General features: G+C 45.9%; 1 protein-coding gene across 8 annotated transcripts in view; it reads left to right on the plus strand.

Annotated features, from left to right (window-relative positions):
- Positions 1-19,884, plus strand: part of EPHB2 (EPH receptor B2) — a 376,554-nt gene that overhangs the window by 146,166 nt on the left and 210,504 nt on the right. For 6 of the 8 annotated variants that reach the window (XM_033922330.1, XM_033922329.1, XM_033922324.1 and 3 more), the window contains exon 2: positions 16,466-16,530. In XM_033922330.1, coding sequence (XP_033778221.1) covers positions 16,466-16,530 — 65 coding nt within the window. Of the gene's footprint in view, positions 1-10,910; positions 10,933-10,988; positions 11,203-16,465; positions 16,531-19,884 lie in introns of those variants that run through there. The other 2 variants (XM_033922328.1, XM_033922326.1) reach the window with 2 other exon arrangements.

The following is a 19,884-nucleotide window of genomic DNA, read 5'->3' on the forward strand; positions in this document are numbered from 1 at the left end:
GAATTCCCCCTTCCCATTCTTTGCAGTTCCAAACTCAGAACCAACTTGCTACACCACAGCTGTTCAAGGCCTGGCTTGATGCCACTCATTTTTCGGCCTGTTTCTATTGCGCACCAGCCCTTTGGAACAAGCGTCCTCTCGCCCTTCTAGTTGAGATGAATTTGAAAAGGTCTGAAAACATATTTATATTGTCTAGCTTCCTCGGAGGGTCCCTGGAGAGGACTCAGCACTGCATAAGAATGTAAGAATAACCACACGGGTCAGACTTATGGTTCATGAAGCCCAGTATCCCACGTCCAACAGTGGGATGACAGGGGGGACAAATTTGTTCCTGTCCTAGTAGGATCTGTCTCCATCCCCGCTCTGTTCCTGTCCCCGTCCCATCTCTGCAAGCTCTGTCCTCTTATGCACAAGCCTCATTAAAATCATAAGTGTTCGAGATTTGTGCCGATGAGGACAGAGTTTGCAGGGAGGGGATGGGGATAAATACCATAAAAACTGCCTTATTTAACAAAATTATCACCTAAAAAAAGTATCTACACCTAACACTACATAAGTCCACTCCTGCTTTTAAGTTTGAAATGTCTAACATTATATTTTGCTGCATCTCTCTACCTTTTTGTAAGTTTCTATATACTGTATCCCGGACTTCAACATATTGTAACTTGCTGACTGTCCAGCTCTCTTCAGTGTGAGCCGTCTAGAAGTCTCACGACTATGGCGGTATAGAATAATAAAGTTATTATTATTATTATTACCTGGCAAGATTCCATGCTAGCAACCCTGGGGACAGCCGTGGGTTCCCCCAATGGCAAACTATGGACTTTTCCTCCAGAAACTTGTCCAAACCCTTTTTAAATCTAGGTACCTAACTTCATGGAGTATACTTTTTTGGAAGAATAAATAATCGATTCACGTGTACCCATTTCACACCACTCGTGATTTTTGTAGACCTCTTTCATATCTCCCTCCACCCCCATCCCCAGCCGTCTCTTTTTAATTCTGCTTCTTTCTGTCTAATCTGTGCATTTTTACTGTTGGAGAAGTGCTATATAAAGTGTTCTGAAAAGCAATAAACCCTTTGATTCTGGATGCTAAATCTGGCCTCTAGGTGTTAACCATTGCGTGTTGATAATGTTCCCCCTGCCCCAGTGAGTGCTTCCTCTATAGTATCCCCACCCCAGGTGCTTAAGTTAGTTATGCTTCACTTTACCTCCCTGTGCCTCACTCACAGACTCTCCGTGTGACCCTGGGGGAGTCACTTTCTCTCCCTGTGCCTCGGTCCCTGACTCTCTGTGTGACTCTGAAGGCGCTCACTCACTGACTCTCTATCTGACCTTGAGGGAGTCACTCTATTGCATTTGTCTTAATTTGGCTTTGCCAGTCAACAAATTAAAAGCATAACATTGCTCTGTGGTTAGGGATCTGAGGATGTTTCTGACTACATGTGGATTTTGTTTCATGGGCTGGAAAATGAAAGCCCCGCTTTGGCAGCTTTCTGGCTTTCTCTTCCAGATGTTATAAGTTGAAGCCCTAATGTACAGCTCCCGTCACTGCCTCCTGGTGGGCCTATGTGGACGTGGCCTATGAGAGCTTCCTAGTTGAGTGAAATGCAAACATCCATCCTCCATGGAAACATGATGGCAGATAAAGGCCAAATGGCCCATTTAGCTTCCCATCTGCAGCATCCACTATCTCATCTCCCTAATAAATCTCACGTGCCCATCCAAGGCTTTCTTGAATTCAAACACAGTCTCTGTCTCCACCACTTCTTCCGGGAGACTGTTCTATGCATCTACCACCCTTTCTGTAAAAATGTATTTCCTTAGATTACTCCTGAGCCTGTCGCCTCTTAACTTCATCCTATTCCAGAGCTTCCTTTCAAATGAAAGAGAATTGACTCATGCGCATTTACGCCACGTAGGTATTTACACGCCTCTATCATACCAGAAGTCTGCACAGGAACGGGGATCGCGGGAATCCCGCGGGTCCCGCGGGGGTCCTGCAGGAATCCCCCCACTAACCCACGGGACTCCCACGGGGACCCTTCTCTGGCCCACGGGACTCCCAAGGGGACCCCCCTCTAGCCAACAGGACTCCCACGGGGTTGGAAGGCTTTCGAAGCAAGGTTCATGTCAGCCTTAGTAAAAGAGGGGGTTTATAAGTTAATTACCTAGACAGAAAACAAAAAGAGGGTTCCACCAAAGAGATTCCACAAGGAAAACAGCAGCGCAAACACAAAAGAAACTGTGGAATTGATGATCCTGTCAGAAGTAATTGCTGCTTTTTATGGGGATGGGCGGGGATGGAGGTAATTCCTTGCGGGGATGGGTGGGGACCGAGAAGATCCTGACGGGGACGGAGAGGATCCTGGCGGGAACGGGTGGGGACAGAGAGGATCCTGATGGGGATGGGTGGGATTTCTGTCCTTGTGCAACTCTCTATATCATACCTCCCCTCTCCCTCCTCTTTATGTCTGTCCCCATATGCTTTATGACAAAGACCACGCACCATTTTAGTAGCCTTCCTCTGAACCGACTCCATCCTTTTGATATCTTTTTGAAGGTGCGGCCTCCAGAATTGTACACAATATTCTAAATGAGGTCTTACCAGAGTCTTATACAATACCTCCTTTTTCCTACTGGCTATTCCTTACCCTATGCATGAACCATTTGAATCAGTGCCATTGGAGCCTTAGGATCTTAGTGCATAACCGGGTTCCTGTGGGCCAGATGTGGAGGTCAAGGTTCACCCTTATCACCTTCCTTATTTAACATATATAGGAGTGAATTAGGAAAAATCTTTTCAGCTTTAGGCTATACAGTATATACTTTGTCCACTTATGGAAGCGACTATAAATGTTCCTGAAATACCAGTTAAGTTATAGGCAAAGTTAGCAATTGAGCTAGGAAAAACTTTTTAAAACTGAATACAATTAAGACAAAACTTATTGGGTTTGGAAATTATAGGAGTATCTGTATGAATGAAGTAAAGTTAATATATCTGGTGAAGTTTTGAGAATAGATAATGCCTAAGTGTAATCCTGGATTTTGATTTATAATTAAATCATCAAAAAATGATTTTTCCATCTTCAACAACTGAGAGTTATAAGATCTGTCTTGAACACAATCCAGTTTTCGAGTACTTTTCCATCAATGTTATTGCCGTATTTGGATTACTGCAATTCTATTTACTGTGAAGCATCTGGAAAGGATCTTACTAGAATACAGTTGTTTCAAAATACAGCTGCTTGACTAATCTTTTTGGTTAGAAAATTTGAAAGGGTTTTTCCTCTTGCGCAAATTGCATTGGCATCCAATTAGATATAGGATTTAAGTGTAAGATATCATGTCCAAAACAATTAAGAGCGCTAGTCGTCCAAAGATGGCAGCGTCCAAAGTCCATTCTCGAAAACTATGGCCAAACTATATTTTTTTTTTTTCGAGAATCATCTACTGTAAAAGTAGATCTGGACGTTTGATCGTCCAGATCGTTAAGTCGTCTATCATTATAAGCTATTCTCATCCAAAAAATCGTCCAAGCCCAAAACGCCTAGAAAAAAACCTTTTAGATGTGGGAGGGGCCAGTATTGTGATGGACTGTTCACCCAGACATGGCAACAGAGTAGTGGGGCACCTTACAGGGCACTGCTGTGAACTTCACAAAAAGGGTGCCACATAAACATCTCACCACAACTCCCTTGCAGGTCATGGTGGGACCCCCAAAACCCTACCCTACTGTACCCATCTGTCCACCACCCCAATAGCCCTTATGGCTATAGGTACCACCTATATGGCAGTACAGTAGGGGTTTTTTTTGGGGGGGGGGTTGGTGGGCTAATATTTTCCACCAAGAATGCAGTGATTAGAGTGGCTCATATGGGCCTGGGTCCTCCTCGCTATGGTTCACTAGCCAACCCCCCAGACTACTGAAACCACCTCTGTGCAGCTCTACTAGGCTTTCCTATGCCAAGTGCTGATGTTCCGGAGACAGACCTGGCATCGTCATGGTAGGGGCGTTGGCACCTCTTCTCCTCTCTGCCCCGCCCTCCCCCTGCTCTTTCCCATCCCCCCCGCTGCGCGCACTTGCCTTCACTTCTCACCGTAGCTCTTCGCTGCCGCGAGCAGCAGCTCCAATTGCTGCTTGCTCCAGTCTCTGCGCTCCCCTCTGACGTTATTTCTGGGTTCCGCAACTAGGAAGTGATGTCAGAGGGAAAGCCGACGCCAGCACGAGCAGCAAGTTGGAAAGCTAAACAGGTACACGGGAAGAGAAGGGGCGGGTTCATGCGAGGTGAGATACCACCACCCTGAGCGCTTCCCATCCTCGCTATGCCAGTGGGTGGGGCCTCATTTGCATACATCGGGGTGAAAAGTGAAGCTGAAAAGAGGGTCTACTACTATTTATTATTTCTATAGCGCTGAAAGGCGTACGCAGCGCTGTACATTTTTAACATATAATAATAATAATTTTATTCTTACATACCGCTAAAGCCATGGTAGTTCAAGGCGGTTTATAACAAGAAGAGCTGGACAATCAGCGAAAATAATTACAATGAAGTCGTCAAATACATGTGGAGAGGGTGGATACAAGTTGAGGGGGATAAAATCAGAGTGATAGACACAGTGTAGATAGTGCCTGCTCAGAAGAGCTTACAATCTAATTTAGACAGGACATTTCAGGGTTGGAGAGGTTATAGTGGGTATAGGGGCAAAACAGTTGTTCAATGATAGGAACCAGCCCTGGACAGAAGGTTAAAAATAGGGGTGGGGAATAGGGAAACTCCTGACTGTTGTACATGGAGCAGTTCTGTTTGAGGCGGGAACTCAGCCATAAAGGGTGTGGCAGTTTCTCCCTCTTTGGTTGAGTTTCTACCTCCATCAGGACGGACTTTCTGGCTCGGACTCCTTTGCCCTTCCTCTTAGCTTCGGCCAAAGGTGTCACATGTCCCTGGGACATTTTCTGACATGTTCATCATATGGAGTGACATTTCGAGAGACATTATGCTGTGAACTCCATCTGTATCTGTACATCCCATGGTTTAGGGGATGGATGCAGGGATGCAGCGTCTAAGCTCCGAAAACTGACACAGGGAAACAGGCTTTGCTCATCATGTTTTTCTTGTCGGAAATACATTTAGAAGAAATAAAGTTGGTTTTAATTAAAGCAGAGCTGTGAGTTGAGAGAAAGTTAATTTGCTGCCTGGTTTCTGGTGCCATAAAAACATTTTTTCCCACATGCTTTCTTAGTGGTACGGATTCATGTTTCATATCCTCGGAAGTCATGGAGAGAGCTCAGCCGCTGCCACGGACTCCACGAAACTTCAAAGGGAGATCATGAAATCTACATATGTAGGGAGGCAGGTCTGTGGGCCAAAGATTCCTACCAGAAACCACAAGAGGAGCACACGCCTGCTTACCACAGTCGCTCTGAGACTGTGCTGCGTGCACATACGGAACCGAGACATAAACGCCTGTTTACTACAGTCATGGAGAAACAGACAGAACAGACATATACATCTGCTTACCACAGTACTTGAGAGACAGCAAGGCCAGAAAATTAAGAGTCCTGAATATACAAGTTAGACGTAGAGAATGACACGGGGACAAATTTTTCCCTGTCCCTGCAGGAACTCATTTTCCCGTCCCATCCCGGCGAGTTCTTTTCCTGTCCCTGCCCCATCCCTGCAAGCTCCGCCCTCATCTGCACAAGCCTCAAACCCTTTAAAATCATAAGTATAGAACAATTAAGCCATTGTGAAATCACTGATGAGGATGGCTCTTATTGGTGGATTGAGGCATTATGACATCACAATCTCAGCTCTGGTTGCCAAAGACTAGAGAATGACATGGGGACACATTTTTTCCCCGTCTCCGCAGGAACTAATTTTCCCATCCCATCCTGGTGAGTTTTTCCTGTCCCTGCCCCATCCCTGCAAGCTCCGCCCTCATCTGCACAAGCCTCAAACACTTTAAAATCATACGTGTTCGAGGCTTGTGCGATTAAGGCAGAGCTTACAGGAATGGGGCAGGGACAGGGGCAAAACTTGCGGACACAGAACTGGGAAATTGAGTTCTTGGGGGGGGGGACGGGGACAAATTTGTCCCTGTGTCATTCTCTAGTTAGCAGCACACATTGCAAAACCCTGGAGTTCTAAGATCATCATCTCTAGAACTGAGGTGATCTCGGCTCATCTTCAGCTGTGCAAAGTAGCAGAGAAACATTTCTCCTAAGTTTACTAAGCCAAAGAAACGGCTGCCTAGATTGAGCACTGTGAGCGAGACTTTTTCTCACCTGGAGGCAATTCTTCCCATGCCTTGAAGCGTGTGGTTTTGCTTGCCTTTTTGTAATCATCAGTTCTTGTCTTGCCCCTTTCTCTCAGTGGGTTAGCGTTCCTCTCTACCTAATTTTTAGTCTGTTACAGGTGTCAGGAAAGGCCTACAGTGATGTTCAAAACACCGAACCATAAACTATAGAAATTATCCCCTCTTTCTTTTTCCCTCCCCTGTTCTCATCCCCCCCCCCCCCAAATCCAGGAATTATTTTGGGCTCACCCATTTTTTCCAGCAGCTCTCTGTCGCCACCTGGTGACGTGGCCAGTCAGATTTAAACACCATGGGAAGGGAAATGGTAGGCAACTAGACCCCACTGAAAATTCTGTTCCCTGTTTAATTTTTACATAGAAACATGATGGCAGATAAAGGCCAAATGGCCCATCCAGTCTGTCCTGCCGCAGTAACCATTATCTCTTCCTCTCTCTAAGACAGTGTCTCTCAAACTTTCTTGCGCAGGGGCACACTAGGCTCTGCCCCAGATCCCATCCCCTTTACTAATTGTAATGCAATTTTTTCCATTCATTTTTCATATCCACAGCAGATATAAATGCTCAAAACTGACACATTTCAGTCACTATATTGAAAATAAAATCATTTCACCTACCGGCAATCCTCTGCAGGCTGCTGTGATGGGCTTTAAAGGTGAGACCGAGAGGCCAGGGGGGGAAGCCGGAGGACGCTAGAGAGAAGGGGGAAGCATGCAGGCCTTCGGCGAATTGGGCAGCGCTGGCGCTGTACCGCACAGGGACACTTGGAATCTCAGGAGGCCCACTAGCCTCGGCACACAGTTTGAGATCCCACGTGCCTATCCCAGGCTTTCTTGAATTCAGACACAGTCTCTGTCTCCACCACCTCCTCCGCATCTAACACCCTTTCTGTAAAAAAGTATTTCCTTAGATTACTCCGGAGCCTGTCAACTCTTAATTTACATACCATCTTTTCATTCATTCATTTTTCTGTTTTTGTCCCTAACAGGTGACTCTGTAATAATAAAACATACAACATAATGTAACATAAGCCATAATAAATACGATCTCTCCCACCCACTGTGTGTATAAAATAGAGAACCTTCATATCTGAATGAAATGTACAGCCAGTGCGCACTCCTTCGGGCAAATCTGACAGGGGAATATACATTTTGAGGTATGTTAAGTCAGAGACTGCCCGGTAAAATTGGGGTTCGAAGCAGAACTGACCTAAGGGTATGTAACATCCTAGGTCAGTGGTCTCCGACTCCAACCCTTTGCAGGGCCACATTTGGGATTTGTCAGTACTTGGAGGGCCTCAGAAAAAATAGTTAATGTCTTATTAAAGAAATGACCATTTTGCATGAGGTAAAACTCTTTATAGTTTATAAATCTTTCCTTTTGGCTAAATCTTAATAATAAAATTGTCATTTAAAGCTAAAGAGACAGATGATCAAGAAACTGTTTTATTTTACTTTTATGATTATGATAAACATACCGAGGGCCTCAGAATAGGACCTGGCGGGCCACATGTGGCCCCTGAGCCGCGAGTTTGAAACCACTGAGTTAAAGGGAACAGTTAATCTGTTGACTGGGTTGGAGGGCAGAGGGGAGAACAGGACAATCAAGCCATTGTGACATCACAGATGAGGTTGGCTCTTATTGGTGGAATGAGGCATTATGACATCACAATCTCGGCTCTGCTTCCCAAAGACAAAGAGAATGTCATGGATACAGTTAAGGCAGTGGTCTCCAACTCAAACCCTTTGCAGGGCCACATTTTGGGATTTGTCGGTACTTGGAGGGCCTCAGAAAAAAAAAATAGTTAATGCCTTATTACAGAAATGACAATTTTGCATGAGGTAAAACTCTTTATAGTTTTATAAATCTTTCCTTTTGGCCAAGTCTCCAATAATAATATTGTCATTTATAGCTAAAGAGACAGATGATCAAGAAACGGTTTTATTTTAGTTTTGTGATTATGATAAACATACCGAGGGCCTCCAAATAGGACCTGGCGGGCCACGAGTTTGAGACCTCTGTCCTAGATGAACCTGCAGGGCAGTTCAAGGCCTTTACCACCCCTCATGTCCAGTATATTCTCTCTCCCCAATAGCCAGCATCGCCCTTCATCGCCCCTCCCCCCCCCGTCAAGTTGGCCAGCATCTTCCCATACTCCTGCTCACCCCAGGCGTCCAGCAACCCTCTTTCCCCCTTCGACCCATCCTCTCCTTCTCTTCCCTACCCTATTGGATCGAGTGCTTGGTGAGCTTCAGAAGACAAAAAGCCGAAACCACTTCACATTTTGAAGCTGCGCCAGCTGCCGCCTTTAATGTATATTCAAACCTTCTCGATCTGAATTCTTTGCTACCTTTCATTGTTTTTGAAGGGATGGGACGGGTTAATCATCAGAAATCCTTTGCCAAAGGCTGGTTAATATCCAGCCACAGAACGTGTCTGTCAGGTAGTCCAGTCACAGTGCAAGACCCAAGCCGTGACTCTGCATAACTCTTCCCAGCATCTTCCTCCCTCCCTCCCTCCCTCCTCCTCCTCCACATTCACTCTATGGCTGTGTAACTCTTTTTTATTTATTCACTTTTCTCTACCGTTCTCCCAGGAGAGCTCAGAACGGTTTACATGAATTTATTCAGGTACTCAAACATTTTCCTCTGTCTGTCCTGGTGGCTCACAATCTATCTAACGTACCTGGGGCAATGGGGGGATTGAGTGACTTGCCCAGGGTCACAAGGAGCAGCATGGGTTTGAACCCACAACCCCAGGGTGCTGAGGCTGGAGCTTTAACCACTGGGCCACCTTCCTCCCTTCCCTTCTCCTCTTCATTCTTTCTCCCATCCAGCCCCTCCCTCCTTTCCCTCCTCCACTCCTAGGACTATGTAACTCTCCCATCCTGCACCTTCCTCCCCGTCCTCATTCACTCCTTTTACTAAGTTGCGTTAAGCTTAGCGCAGCATTTCGTGAGGTGTCCTATGATAAGGAGTGTGTTCACCCAATCTGCATGCTAAAAAGATTTTTTTAAAAAATTTTTTTCACACGGGAGGTATATCTGGGGGGCAGAGTGAGCATATCTGTACTAATTAGTTAGCGGGCCTGCGTTCCTGTGATTAGCACGTGAGCCTTTAGGAGCTACAAAATCGGTGACGGTAAGGGATCCCCCCTCCCCAGTACACAGATGTAGACCTGCTCTGAACAAGAGGGGACAGTCTTACCCACTAAACCTTTGTGCCCATGATCCGGTCTCCAAGGCTTTATCATCAGCCCACAGGCTACCTATAGCCAAATGCTGCATCTTTAAGGGCCTGACGCTAGCAAACAAGTCCTTTCACAAGGACACGAGGCCCGACTACATACGTACCGAGTAGACCACTCTGCTCCCAGGAAGAAACATGTCTCCAAATACCACCCGGTCGCTTCCTTCAACTACAGACCGCCAGATGTTGATCCTATCCCGTTTCGTACCAAGCTACTGGAATAAACTAATCAGATCCCTTGAAGGACTCCTGAACTTTAGAAAAGCAATAAAAACCTACCTCTTCACATAATCTCCTGCTCAATGCCATACGGGCATTAAAAGAAATGTATACTACACTTCTCCCTCCATATTCGCGGTTTCAGCAATTGCGGTTTCGATTATTCGTGGTTTGTAGCTTGCTGGCTTCTCCCCCCAAATTACATCAGCTTGCATAGAGCAATCGCCGATTCCAAGCGTTTACAGAGAAAATCGCTGGTTCCCGGCACTTTCTTCACCGTGTTTTGCCTCTCCTTCAGGAACAGGCCAGGTCTCCCACCATGTTATTCGCGGTTCCACCATATTCACGATGGTTTTTAATAGAAAACCACCAATAACAGATGAAAAAGTTATTCGCGGTTTTTCTGTATTCGTGGGTCTGTTAATCCCCTATCACAGCGAATATGGAGGGAGAAGTGTAAATGTCTATTGAACTGAATCCCCTGTAAAAGTCAAGCTAGGATGAACACACTGTATCATAAGCATATTCAGAGTGAGAGCATCATTTTGTCGTTCACCTTCTCTCTGGAACTCCCTTCCATCTTACTGAGTCCTGAATATACGTATTTAAGATTTAGAACTTTATTAAAGACTTATCTTTTTTGAACAGGCTTTTTCTATTCAATTGGACGGCTCTTGTATCGTTCGGATTTACTAGCAATGCAGCCAATCATTTTTATTTTTTAATTATTTTTATTTTTTTGTTTTTATTTTAATTTGTTTAATTATTTTTGTAATGTAGTTAGTTTTATTGTATGTTGTATTGTTTTTGCGTATTGCTTTGTTAATCTTTTGCTGTATGTTAAAAATTATTATGTTAACCGCTCTACTATTGTACGAGGAAGGGCATAAGCCAATGCCAAATTGAAACCCATGATGACTGTATCGTACGTATGTTAATCTGTAACCCATGTTGACTTTATATTATGTATGTTAACTTATTACCCATTCTGAGTTTTTTGCTGTTGTTGTTGAGATATCACCGTGACCGGGAAGTGTCCTGAGACCGTATGTGGTGTTGTTGTTTTAGCCTGACAAATAAACGTCTCTTTTGCTTATTGGGAACTGTAGATAAGAGTGAGGCATCGGCTTTGGAAATAACAGGCCGGTAAGCCCGAGTGCTTCCGTTTCTCCTTTTAGAATGTCGGCTTTTTTGCCTTTTTGGCAATTTAAAAGAGAGAGAGAGAGAGAACCCGAGGTGGCTCTTAAAGGCGCGGGTACCTAATAAGGCCTGGCAGGCGGGGCCTGCTTTGTTTGTTGTTGGAAAAGTACAAAACGACTCGACTGTTGTTGTTTTAGCCTGACAAATAAAATGTCCCTTTGTTTGTGGAGAACTGTAAGACAAGAGGGAGGCATTGACTGTGGAATTACCAGGCCGGTAAGCCCGAGTGTTTATGTTTCTGCTTTTGGAATTTCAGCTTGTTTCATTTTGTTGTGGTGTTTCTTTGTTTTGGTATTTTATTTTGGCCTCTTTGGCATTTAAAAGAAAAGAAAAGAGGGGACCGAGGCTGTTAAAGTCCCGGGTGCCTAATAAGGCCAGGCTGAACTGTGCGTTATTGATTATTAGATCTACACATTACAGAAAACGTCCCCTCCCCCCACTCACTCACTCACACACACGCGTGCGCGCACACACACACACAAACACCCACACTGCAAATGTTTGACTAATTAGTTTCTGTGCATTATTACATTTTTCTTTTTGTGCCTTCGAGAGATCTGCCATTATGTTATGCTACGAAACTACACAACAAGGATATTGCAGTGACCGGGAAGTAACCCGAGACCTGTGGGCCTTTTGTTGTTGGTTTTTGTTTGGCCTGACAAATCATTGTGCCTTGTTTGTTGAGAACTACGTCGTCAAGAGGAGGGAAGGCATCGGCTGGGGTTTACCAGGCGGTAAGCCCCGGTGTTTCCATTTCTCCTCTTTGGAATTTCGGCAAGAGATAGAAGACGAATTGAATAAATAAATAATACCTCTTTATCTGAGGTAAAGGGACAGGCACCATATACGCTTCTCCCTCCGTATTTGCTGTGATAGACCCACGAATACAGAAAAACCACGAATAACTTTTTCACATGTTGTTCGCTGTTTTCTATTAAAAACCATCGTGAATATGGTGAAACCGCGAATAACGTGGTGGGAGACCTGGCCTGTTCCTGAAGGAGAAGCAAAACACGATGAACAAAGTGCTGGGAATCGGCGATTTTCTCTGTAAACGCTTGGAATCGGCGATTTCTCTGTGCAAGCTGACGTAATTTGGTTGGGGGAGGGGGGAACCAGCAAGCAAAAAAACGTGAATAACTTTTTCACATGTTATTCGCTGTTTTCTATTAAAAACCATCGTGAATATGGTGAAACCACGAATAACATGGTGGGAGACCTGGCCTGTTCCTGAAGGAGAGGCAAAATGCGGTGAAAAAAGTGTTGGGAATCAGCGATTTCTCTATGCAAGCTGACGTAATTTGGGGGGAGGAGCCAGCAAGCTAAAAACCGCGAATAATGGAAACTGCGAATACGGAGGGAGAAGTGTATATACTGTATATATATGAGACCGATAGAACTGGCGCTGGGGGCTCCCTCCCCCAATCCAGGTATGGTCCTGAGGGGGGCATTGCATGTGAACTTACATTTTCCATAAAGCGCCTGTGTACATTTCAGCTCTGCCCAAACTATACACAGATCTTGCAAAAGTATGCACGCTTGTTCCGTATGTTTACTTTTTATGTGCGTTAAGACAGTCTTTACACACAGTAAAAAGTTTATTAAATCACCCTGCTTTCTGGCCAGTGGCTCATATTGTAAGTTCTGTGCGTGTCCTTGAAGAGTTGGGGTTTTATTCCTAGGTCTGGGCATCTGGTTGGTGAAGGCTGGAAATGCTGTAAAAACAGGGCCAACTTTAAAGAAATATGCGGGTAATCTGCACAGAGGAGCAGGCAGAACCCCGACTCCTTAATGGGCAGACTAGAAGATCAGTTTGAGCCTTCATTTACCATGATTTACAGTAGAGGTCTGCACGGGAACGGGGATCGCGGGAATTCCCCGGGTCCTGCGGGAATCCCCCCCTTACCCACGGGACTCCCACGGGGACCCCGCTCTAGCCAACAGGACTCCCATGGAGATGGAAGGCTTTGGAAGCAGGGTTCGTCCATATAATATAATGGACACGTCAGCCTTAGTAAAAGAGGGGGTTTATAAGTGAATTACCTGAACAGAAAACAAAAAAAGGGTTCCACCAAAGAGATTCCACAAGGAAAACAGCAAAAGAAACTGTGGAATCGATGATCCTGTCAGAAGTAATTGCTGCTTTTTATGGGGACGGGCGGGGATGGAGGTAATTCCTTGCAGGGACGGGTGGGGACTGAGAGGATCCTGGCGGGGACGGGTAGGGACGGAGAGGATCCTGATGGGGACGGGTAGGGAAGGAGAGGATCCTGGCGGGGACAGGTGGGGACGGAGAGGATCCTGATGGGGACGGGTAGGGACGGAGAGGATCCTGATGGGGACGGGTGGGGATGGAGAGAATCCTGGCGGGGACGGGTGGGGACGGAGAGGATCCTGATGGGGACGGGTAGGGACGGAGAGGATCCTGGCGGGGACAGGTGGGGACGGAGAGGATCCTGACAGGGCGGGTGGGGACGGAGAAGATCCTGGCGGGGATGGGTGGGATTTCTGTCCCTGCGCAACAGCTCCCTTTGTAAGAAGAGGCTCTTGGGAAGAGCGTCTTGCCAGGGTCCCTGTGTTTCATGTACCATGGGTAGAAGTGAAGACCTTTGAGAGGATTCCTTGGCTCACAGTTCAAATTTTATTTAATATATCGCAAATAAAAATAATTATCTAGATATCTCAAGGAAAATCTTTATTGAGAAAAAGAGAACGAAGGGGGCAGGAGCCAAGATGGCAGCCAGATCCTGACGGCATTTGGGCAATTTAGTTAAACCTGGTTGAGATTTAAATTTTTACCTTGGCTTTCTCATGGTGCAGCTTCTGTAAGTTTTCCTCTGACCCCGATGCTGATCAAGGCCATTCCGCCGCCAGCTGCAGTGTCATCCCTATTGCAGCTCACGTATACCCGAGTCCTGGATCGCCAAACCGTGAGGTCCCAATTCATAATTCGGGGAGAGGGCCCTGTTTGACACGCAGCTCCTGATTGGTAAGGCCCATCATTAGTGCAGGAAGAGGCGGTCGGGGCGTACAGCGAGTGGTTTCCTTCACTCGCCGGCGCTCTGGTTGCTCTCTCCTGCCTCTCCCGCTGCCCTCTCCAGTCTCCCCCACGAAAAACCATATTCGCGGTGTTTCAAGATTCGCGAATATCGGGGGAGTACTGTATGTGATATCATATAAACTGTTTAGGCTTTAAAAGGTATAGAAGTTTTTTAAATAAATAAGTTTGCCCTCTGCCTGCGCCCCATCCCCGGCTCGCTCCCAACCTGGCTGGTTAGCTTCGGTGCCATAGAATATTCCTATAAGCTTCCAATATATACGGTTGTAAACCATATATATATACACCTCTTTCATTTCCAAAATTACCAGCTCACTCGATCCTCAGCGAGGCCACCTCCCCACTCAGCATACACTCATGGTGGGCGGCTTTAGGCCTCAACTCATCACTGGATCAGTGGAGAGCGAACTGGTCTGTTCGGGATGGAGTGAGAACTATGGGGAGTTTCAAGGTTTATTAAATATTTGATAAATCGCTATATCTTTATACAAAGCGATGTACATTAAAATACAATTAATTAAGATAAAAACATACAATAAATATATAAACATTAGATATTGGACAAGACAGACAACAATTGGGAGGAAAGGGAGGTTAAAGTTACATATCTTATAATCAGAAACACATTTAAGGGTAAAACATTGAGGAGGTAGTAAAATTCTTGAAACGGAAAAAATTTTATTAAAAAGCAAAATTTTTATGTATTAAAAATCTTTTTAAAAAGAAATGTTTTTAAAGATTTCTTAAAAGAGGGAATGTCTTTTTCATTTTTTATATATTGGGGCAATAAAAACCTTGGTAAATCACATGGGTGAAACATGTCGGTTATCCCCCCTTCTGTGAATAGCGACCAGAAGCTGAGCTATAAAGCTAAGTGAATTATCCTTAATAGATATTTAAAAAGTAATAAATAAAAGAAAATGTTTTTTTTAGATAAAAAGGTCAAAAAAAAGTAAAATTATAAGAAGGATCCAGTGATGAGTTGAGGCATAAAGCCGCCCACCATGAATGTATGCTGAGTGGGGAGGTGGCCTCGCTGAGGATCGAGTGAGCTGGTAATTTTGGAAATGAAAGAGGTGTATATATATATATGGTTTACAACCGTATATATTGGAAGCTTATGTGATATTATTACCTCTTCCTTTAATACTTATACAAGTGGAGTGCCTTGGAGTTTCATTTATAGAATATTCCTAGACAGCTCTGTACAGACGGCTTAAATGGCTTTGAATATTGGACGAAAAAAAATGAAAACAGAGGGAACTCGGTAGCCTGTCGATTCATATTTGAGAGTCCCCACTTACACATTCTTGTACAGTAAACTTGTTCTGGAATTATAGCCTGTCAACTATATAATATGTATGTTTAACCTGTTGGTCGTATTGAGCTCTTTGGGGACAACAGGTTAGAAAAAAAAACCTTAAATACATAATAAGAGGAGGTGGGAGAAAAGCATCCTGGACCTCCGCCCACGGCATGAAGAAGCGCATTTTGAGCCTGATTCTAGATCAGCAACGCCTAGTGGCGCCTAGCTGAATTCCAGGCGCAAGTCGAAATTTTTACTGTTCAAAATATTTTTATTAATTTTATAAACTTTAATCGGTGTTTTAATCGAAAATGCCATTAAAAGCTAATTTTTAAATAAAACGTTAATAAAAGTTGCCTGCGGAATTCAGTGCAGCGCCTACCGACGCCTGAGTCGAAGCGCCTACCCGCACCTACCTGGAGAATAGAGGCGGTATTGCTTAGGCGTCAGGTAGGCCTCTGTCTTGGACGCTGGTAAGTTAGGCCAGAAAACCCTGAATATACTGGTGCCTAACTTTGACGCCTACTGGTACCCGGTGGCATAGTAAAGGGGGAGCGGACAGCCCCGGGTGCGGTCTTGGTGGGGGGCTCCGGCACCGCTCCGCTTCCCCATGCCACGCTCGCGCCCTCCTTTCCCCGCCCCCCTTTCCTCTTTAAAATCTTCACCAGTGCGAGCAACTACTCTAGCTGGCCTGGCTCCCTCTGAAATCACTTCCGGGCCGCGGAGCCAAGAAGTGATGTCAGAGGGAACGCCAGGCTAGAAAAGCGGCTTGCGCTGGCAAAGATTTAAAGAGGTACAAAGGGCGGGGAAGGGAGGGCACGAGTGTGGCGGGGGGGGGGGGGGATTTGATGTGGAATGAGCAGGGGTGCCACGGCTCCGGGCATCTCCTACCCTCACTATGCCACTGCTGGTATCTAAATCGAGATAAGTGCTGCTAAGTGAAAGTCTGTTAACAACGCCTAGCGGCTGGTTGACAACCATGCCAAACGATGCCTAGGAGTCATGTGGGGGTTATAGAATCAGGCCCTTTGACCGCAAGTCTGATCCTATAAGCAGGACAGTGCGCACAAGTGCATCCACTAATATTCTCTACCTTTTTGATTTTCCCGCAGAAACCTTGATGGATTCAACAACCGCCACAGCAGAACTGGGCTGGACCGTGCAGCCGACAACAGGGGTGAGTTACTGCCTCGTAAGCCTCGAAACAACAGAATAAGGGACGTTTCAGGAGCAAGTAACCTCTAGTTACCCAGATGTAATAAAAAAGGAGAATCTTACCAGAGCCAGGCTGTGTAACGCGCTAGACTTTAACCCTTAAACATCCTTGCTCTCGTGCAAACGCCCTGTGATATTTTTAATGGCTGTTTTTAGATTTCCCATCCAAAAGATGATTTTCTACAGCATGGCGACCCCTACCACGGTTCGGTATCGTGCTGTTGCTTAACGCTGTGCTGGGGACCTGGATCCAGCGGCGTAGCTAGAACCTCAGGCGCCCTAGGAGAAACATATTGAGGAGGCCCTGCCCCCCCCCCCCCATTCCACACAATGGACTCCTCCCTACCAAATCCAACAACGTAGTCTCTTGTGACCCCTTCCCCAAACCAACCTGAGGCTCCTTTAAAAACTTTTAACAGCCTTATCAGAGGCTAGAGACTTTTCTTCTGCAGGCTGTTCGGCTCCCACTCCTCTGACTACCACTTATGTGCCTTACTGGTATTTTCACAGGCAAGTGGACACTTGTCCGAATTCTGTAAATTCAGATTTGCAGTTGACATGTAAAATGCAAGTGGCTTGTTTGCTATAGAAATGCCCTTTAAGTGCTCTCTCAGCCCTAAAGTACAGCTTTCTTTGCTCTGCCTCTTGGTCAGCTGACAGATGGGCACAGGGATGGGAAAGTCAGCCATTTTGATAACACACATCCAGTTCATGTTCTTGGGGTGGGGTTGTTTCTGAACCAGACCAGACTTTGACTCAGATCTGGAAGCCTTTGAATCCTTCTTTGCATTCCTTAGGGGTTTGTTTGGATAGCAGGGGGTGTATATAGGGTTACCAGATATCTGGATTTACCCAGACATGTCCTCCTGTTTCAGAAATACCTAAACAATTGACCCGCTCTCCCTCTCCCTCCCCCCTCCCTATTCCACCTGAACTTACAGCACTGTTATAAATATAATCTGCTATCTTCATCTTATCGTAACTTTACGTTGCTATTTATCCCCAACAGGTCCTGTCGGACATTACCTACTAAAATGTACATATTACATTTTCGCTCAGCAAATTATATTTCTATACTATTGCCTCCTGAGGTCTCTGATCTCTGTATTTCCTCTGAATATCTGAATATGTCTTGATTGTAAACCGCCTAGAAGTCGCAAGATTGTGGCAGTATAGAAGAATAAAGTTATTATTATTATTATTTTTATTATTTTTAGAGGACTGTCCAGGCATTTGGATGTTTTTTCAAAACCTGGCAGTTTGTCTGGGTTTTGGAAAATCGTTGAGCTCGGGACCGCATCTGGAGGTCGTCCGTGACCCCCTAATAGACGAGGTTTGTGCGGGGCTGGGGTTGGGGGGAGGAATGAGGCGGGGCCACGCTTCCTCTTTTTTGGAAGCAAAAATCTGGTAACCCTAGGTGTATATTATCTCATCTCTACCGCAGGTTAACCTCTTGTGATCTATTTGTAGTGGTCTATATGTATCGGGAGGGTCAAACATGTTTTCCAACTGGAAAGGTCAGCATTACACTCTTCATTGATTCAGGCTCTTTGGTAATCGTAGGCCAACAGAGTTATCACCACTTCCTACAGACTTCGCAAGAGGTCTGCCCTCCTGGTACTTGCATTGGCGATGGGATGGTGTTACTGCCAGCTTGGCGTCTGATCCAAAGAGACTCTTCCTCTCAGCTAACTTACGTAGTATCATCGGCCATCTTGGTGTGGCAGCAACCTTTAGTGCTCATGGAAAGGTCTTGTGAGCCTCCCCCCTAAAGCAGCGGTAGAGTTGCCCACTCCCACCCGCCGCCAAACAACACCTCCCCTCCCCCCCCGGCAACACCTCCATGCCTCTGATGACCCCCTTCCCCCTCCCTCTTACCTTATTTGTGATGGCTGGCTGGAGAGATGCCTACTCCCTCCAGCCAGCAGGCCTGCCTCTTCCCCTTCCCGGTGCATCCTGGGATGTGCCAGGGAGGGGCCTAAGGTTCTGATTGGCCCAGATGCCTAAGGCCCCTCCCAAAAGCCACAAACTTTCCGGCCAACGGCACACTAAACCCAGTGCCCTGGCCGGAAGGCACCCGGAAGTGCGCGGTTGTCGACGCAATGATGTCACACACATGTGTGACATCATCGTGTTGACCTCTGCGCATGTGCGGAGGCCTATCTGGCCATGACCCGCTTTGGTGGAGGGATCCAGGAGGAGGGGAGGTGCAGGGAGAGGAGGAGAGACATCCACGCCGGCTGACTGCCTACAGGGCGGGCCTCTCGCCGCGAGAAGCACGTCCTGTAGGGAGTTAGCCAGCGCGGATGACTTTCCTCCTCGCCAGTGTGTCGCGGCACACCTGAAATCACAGGGGGCACACGGTTTGCGATACACTGCAATAGGCTGAATCGAATTGACATTTTTTCCCCTGAATCAGGCAGCACCAGTGTTTACTTCCTGCCAGTGTAGTACTGGGGGAATAGGGAGGGAGGTCAGCCTTTCTGAAGAAGTGTGACTATTTCTGCTTGGCCTTGAACTGCACCTCAGGCTTAAAGTATACTGTATATCAGTGGTCTCAAACTCGCGGCCCACCAGGTCCTATTTTGAGGCCCTTGGTATGTTTATCATAATGGCCAAAGTAAAATAAAGCCGTTTCTTGATCATATGTCTCTTTAGCTATAAATGACAATATTATTAAGACTTAGCCAAAAGGAAAGATTTATCAACTATAGAGTTTTACCTCATGCAAAATTGTCATTTTTTTTCTGAGGCCCTCCAAGTACCTACAAATCCAAAATATGGCCCTGAAAAGGGTTTGAGAGACCACTCCTGTATATCAAAGTGGGGGGAGGGTGTCTGGAAGGTGAATAAAGAACGCGAGGCTCGTAATGAGGGAAGGTCCTGGTGGAGAAAGGGCGTCATCAACATTTGATACATTTCTGATCTGCTTTTTGGTTTGTGTCAAGGTCTATCAAAACTATTAAAAACGAAGCTACAAGGAAGAAAAAAAAAATAAAACGAAAAAACATCCTCTTTGCTAAAGTAAGAGGTCATCCTAGAGTAAGAACCCCTCCGCCCCACAAAAAAAAAAAACCAGGGCTGACCCTGCAGCCCGGGGGTCAACCGAGGTGCTCGAGTTGACAGAGCTGCCTGGTTAAGAGAACCAGGCTTTTAAGTCCTGGAAACCCAGGCTCCAGTTCTGACCTTTCGCCAGCCTAAGGCTGGGCCACACATTGTGGGGGAGGGGAATGGAGGCGAAAGGCTGCACCGAATTCATAGAGAACTGTGGTGTTAGCAAGACCCTTGAATCCTAGGAAGGGAAAGGCGAGCGTTA

The sequence above is a fragment of the Geotrypetes seraphini genome, chromosome 15 (assembly GCF_902459505.1).
Source record: "Geotrypetes seraphini chromosome 15, aGeoSer1.1, whole genome shotgun sequence".
In the NCBI taxonomy this organism is placed as follows: Eukaryota; Metazoa; Chordata; class Amphibia; order Gymnophiona; family Dermophiidae; genus Geotrypetes; species Geotrypetes seraphini.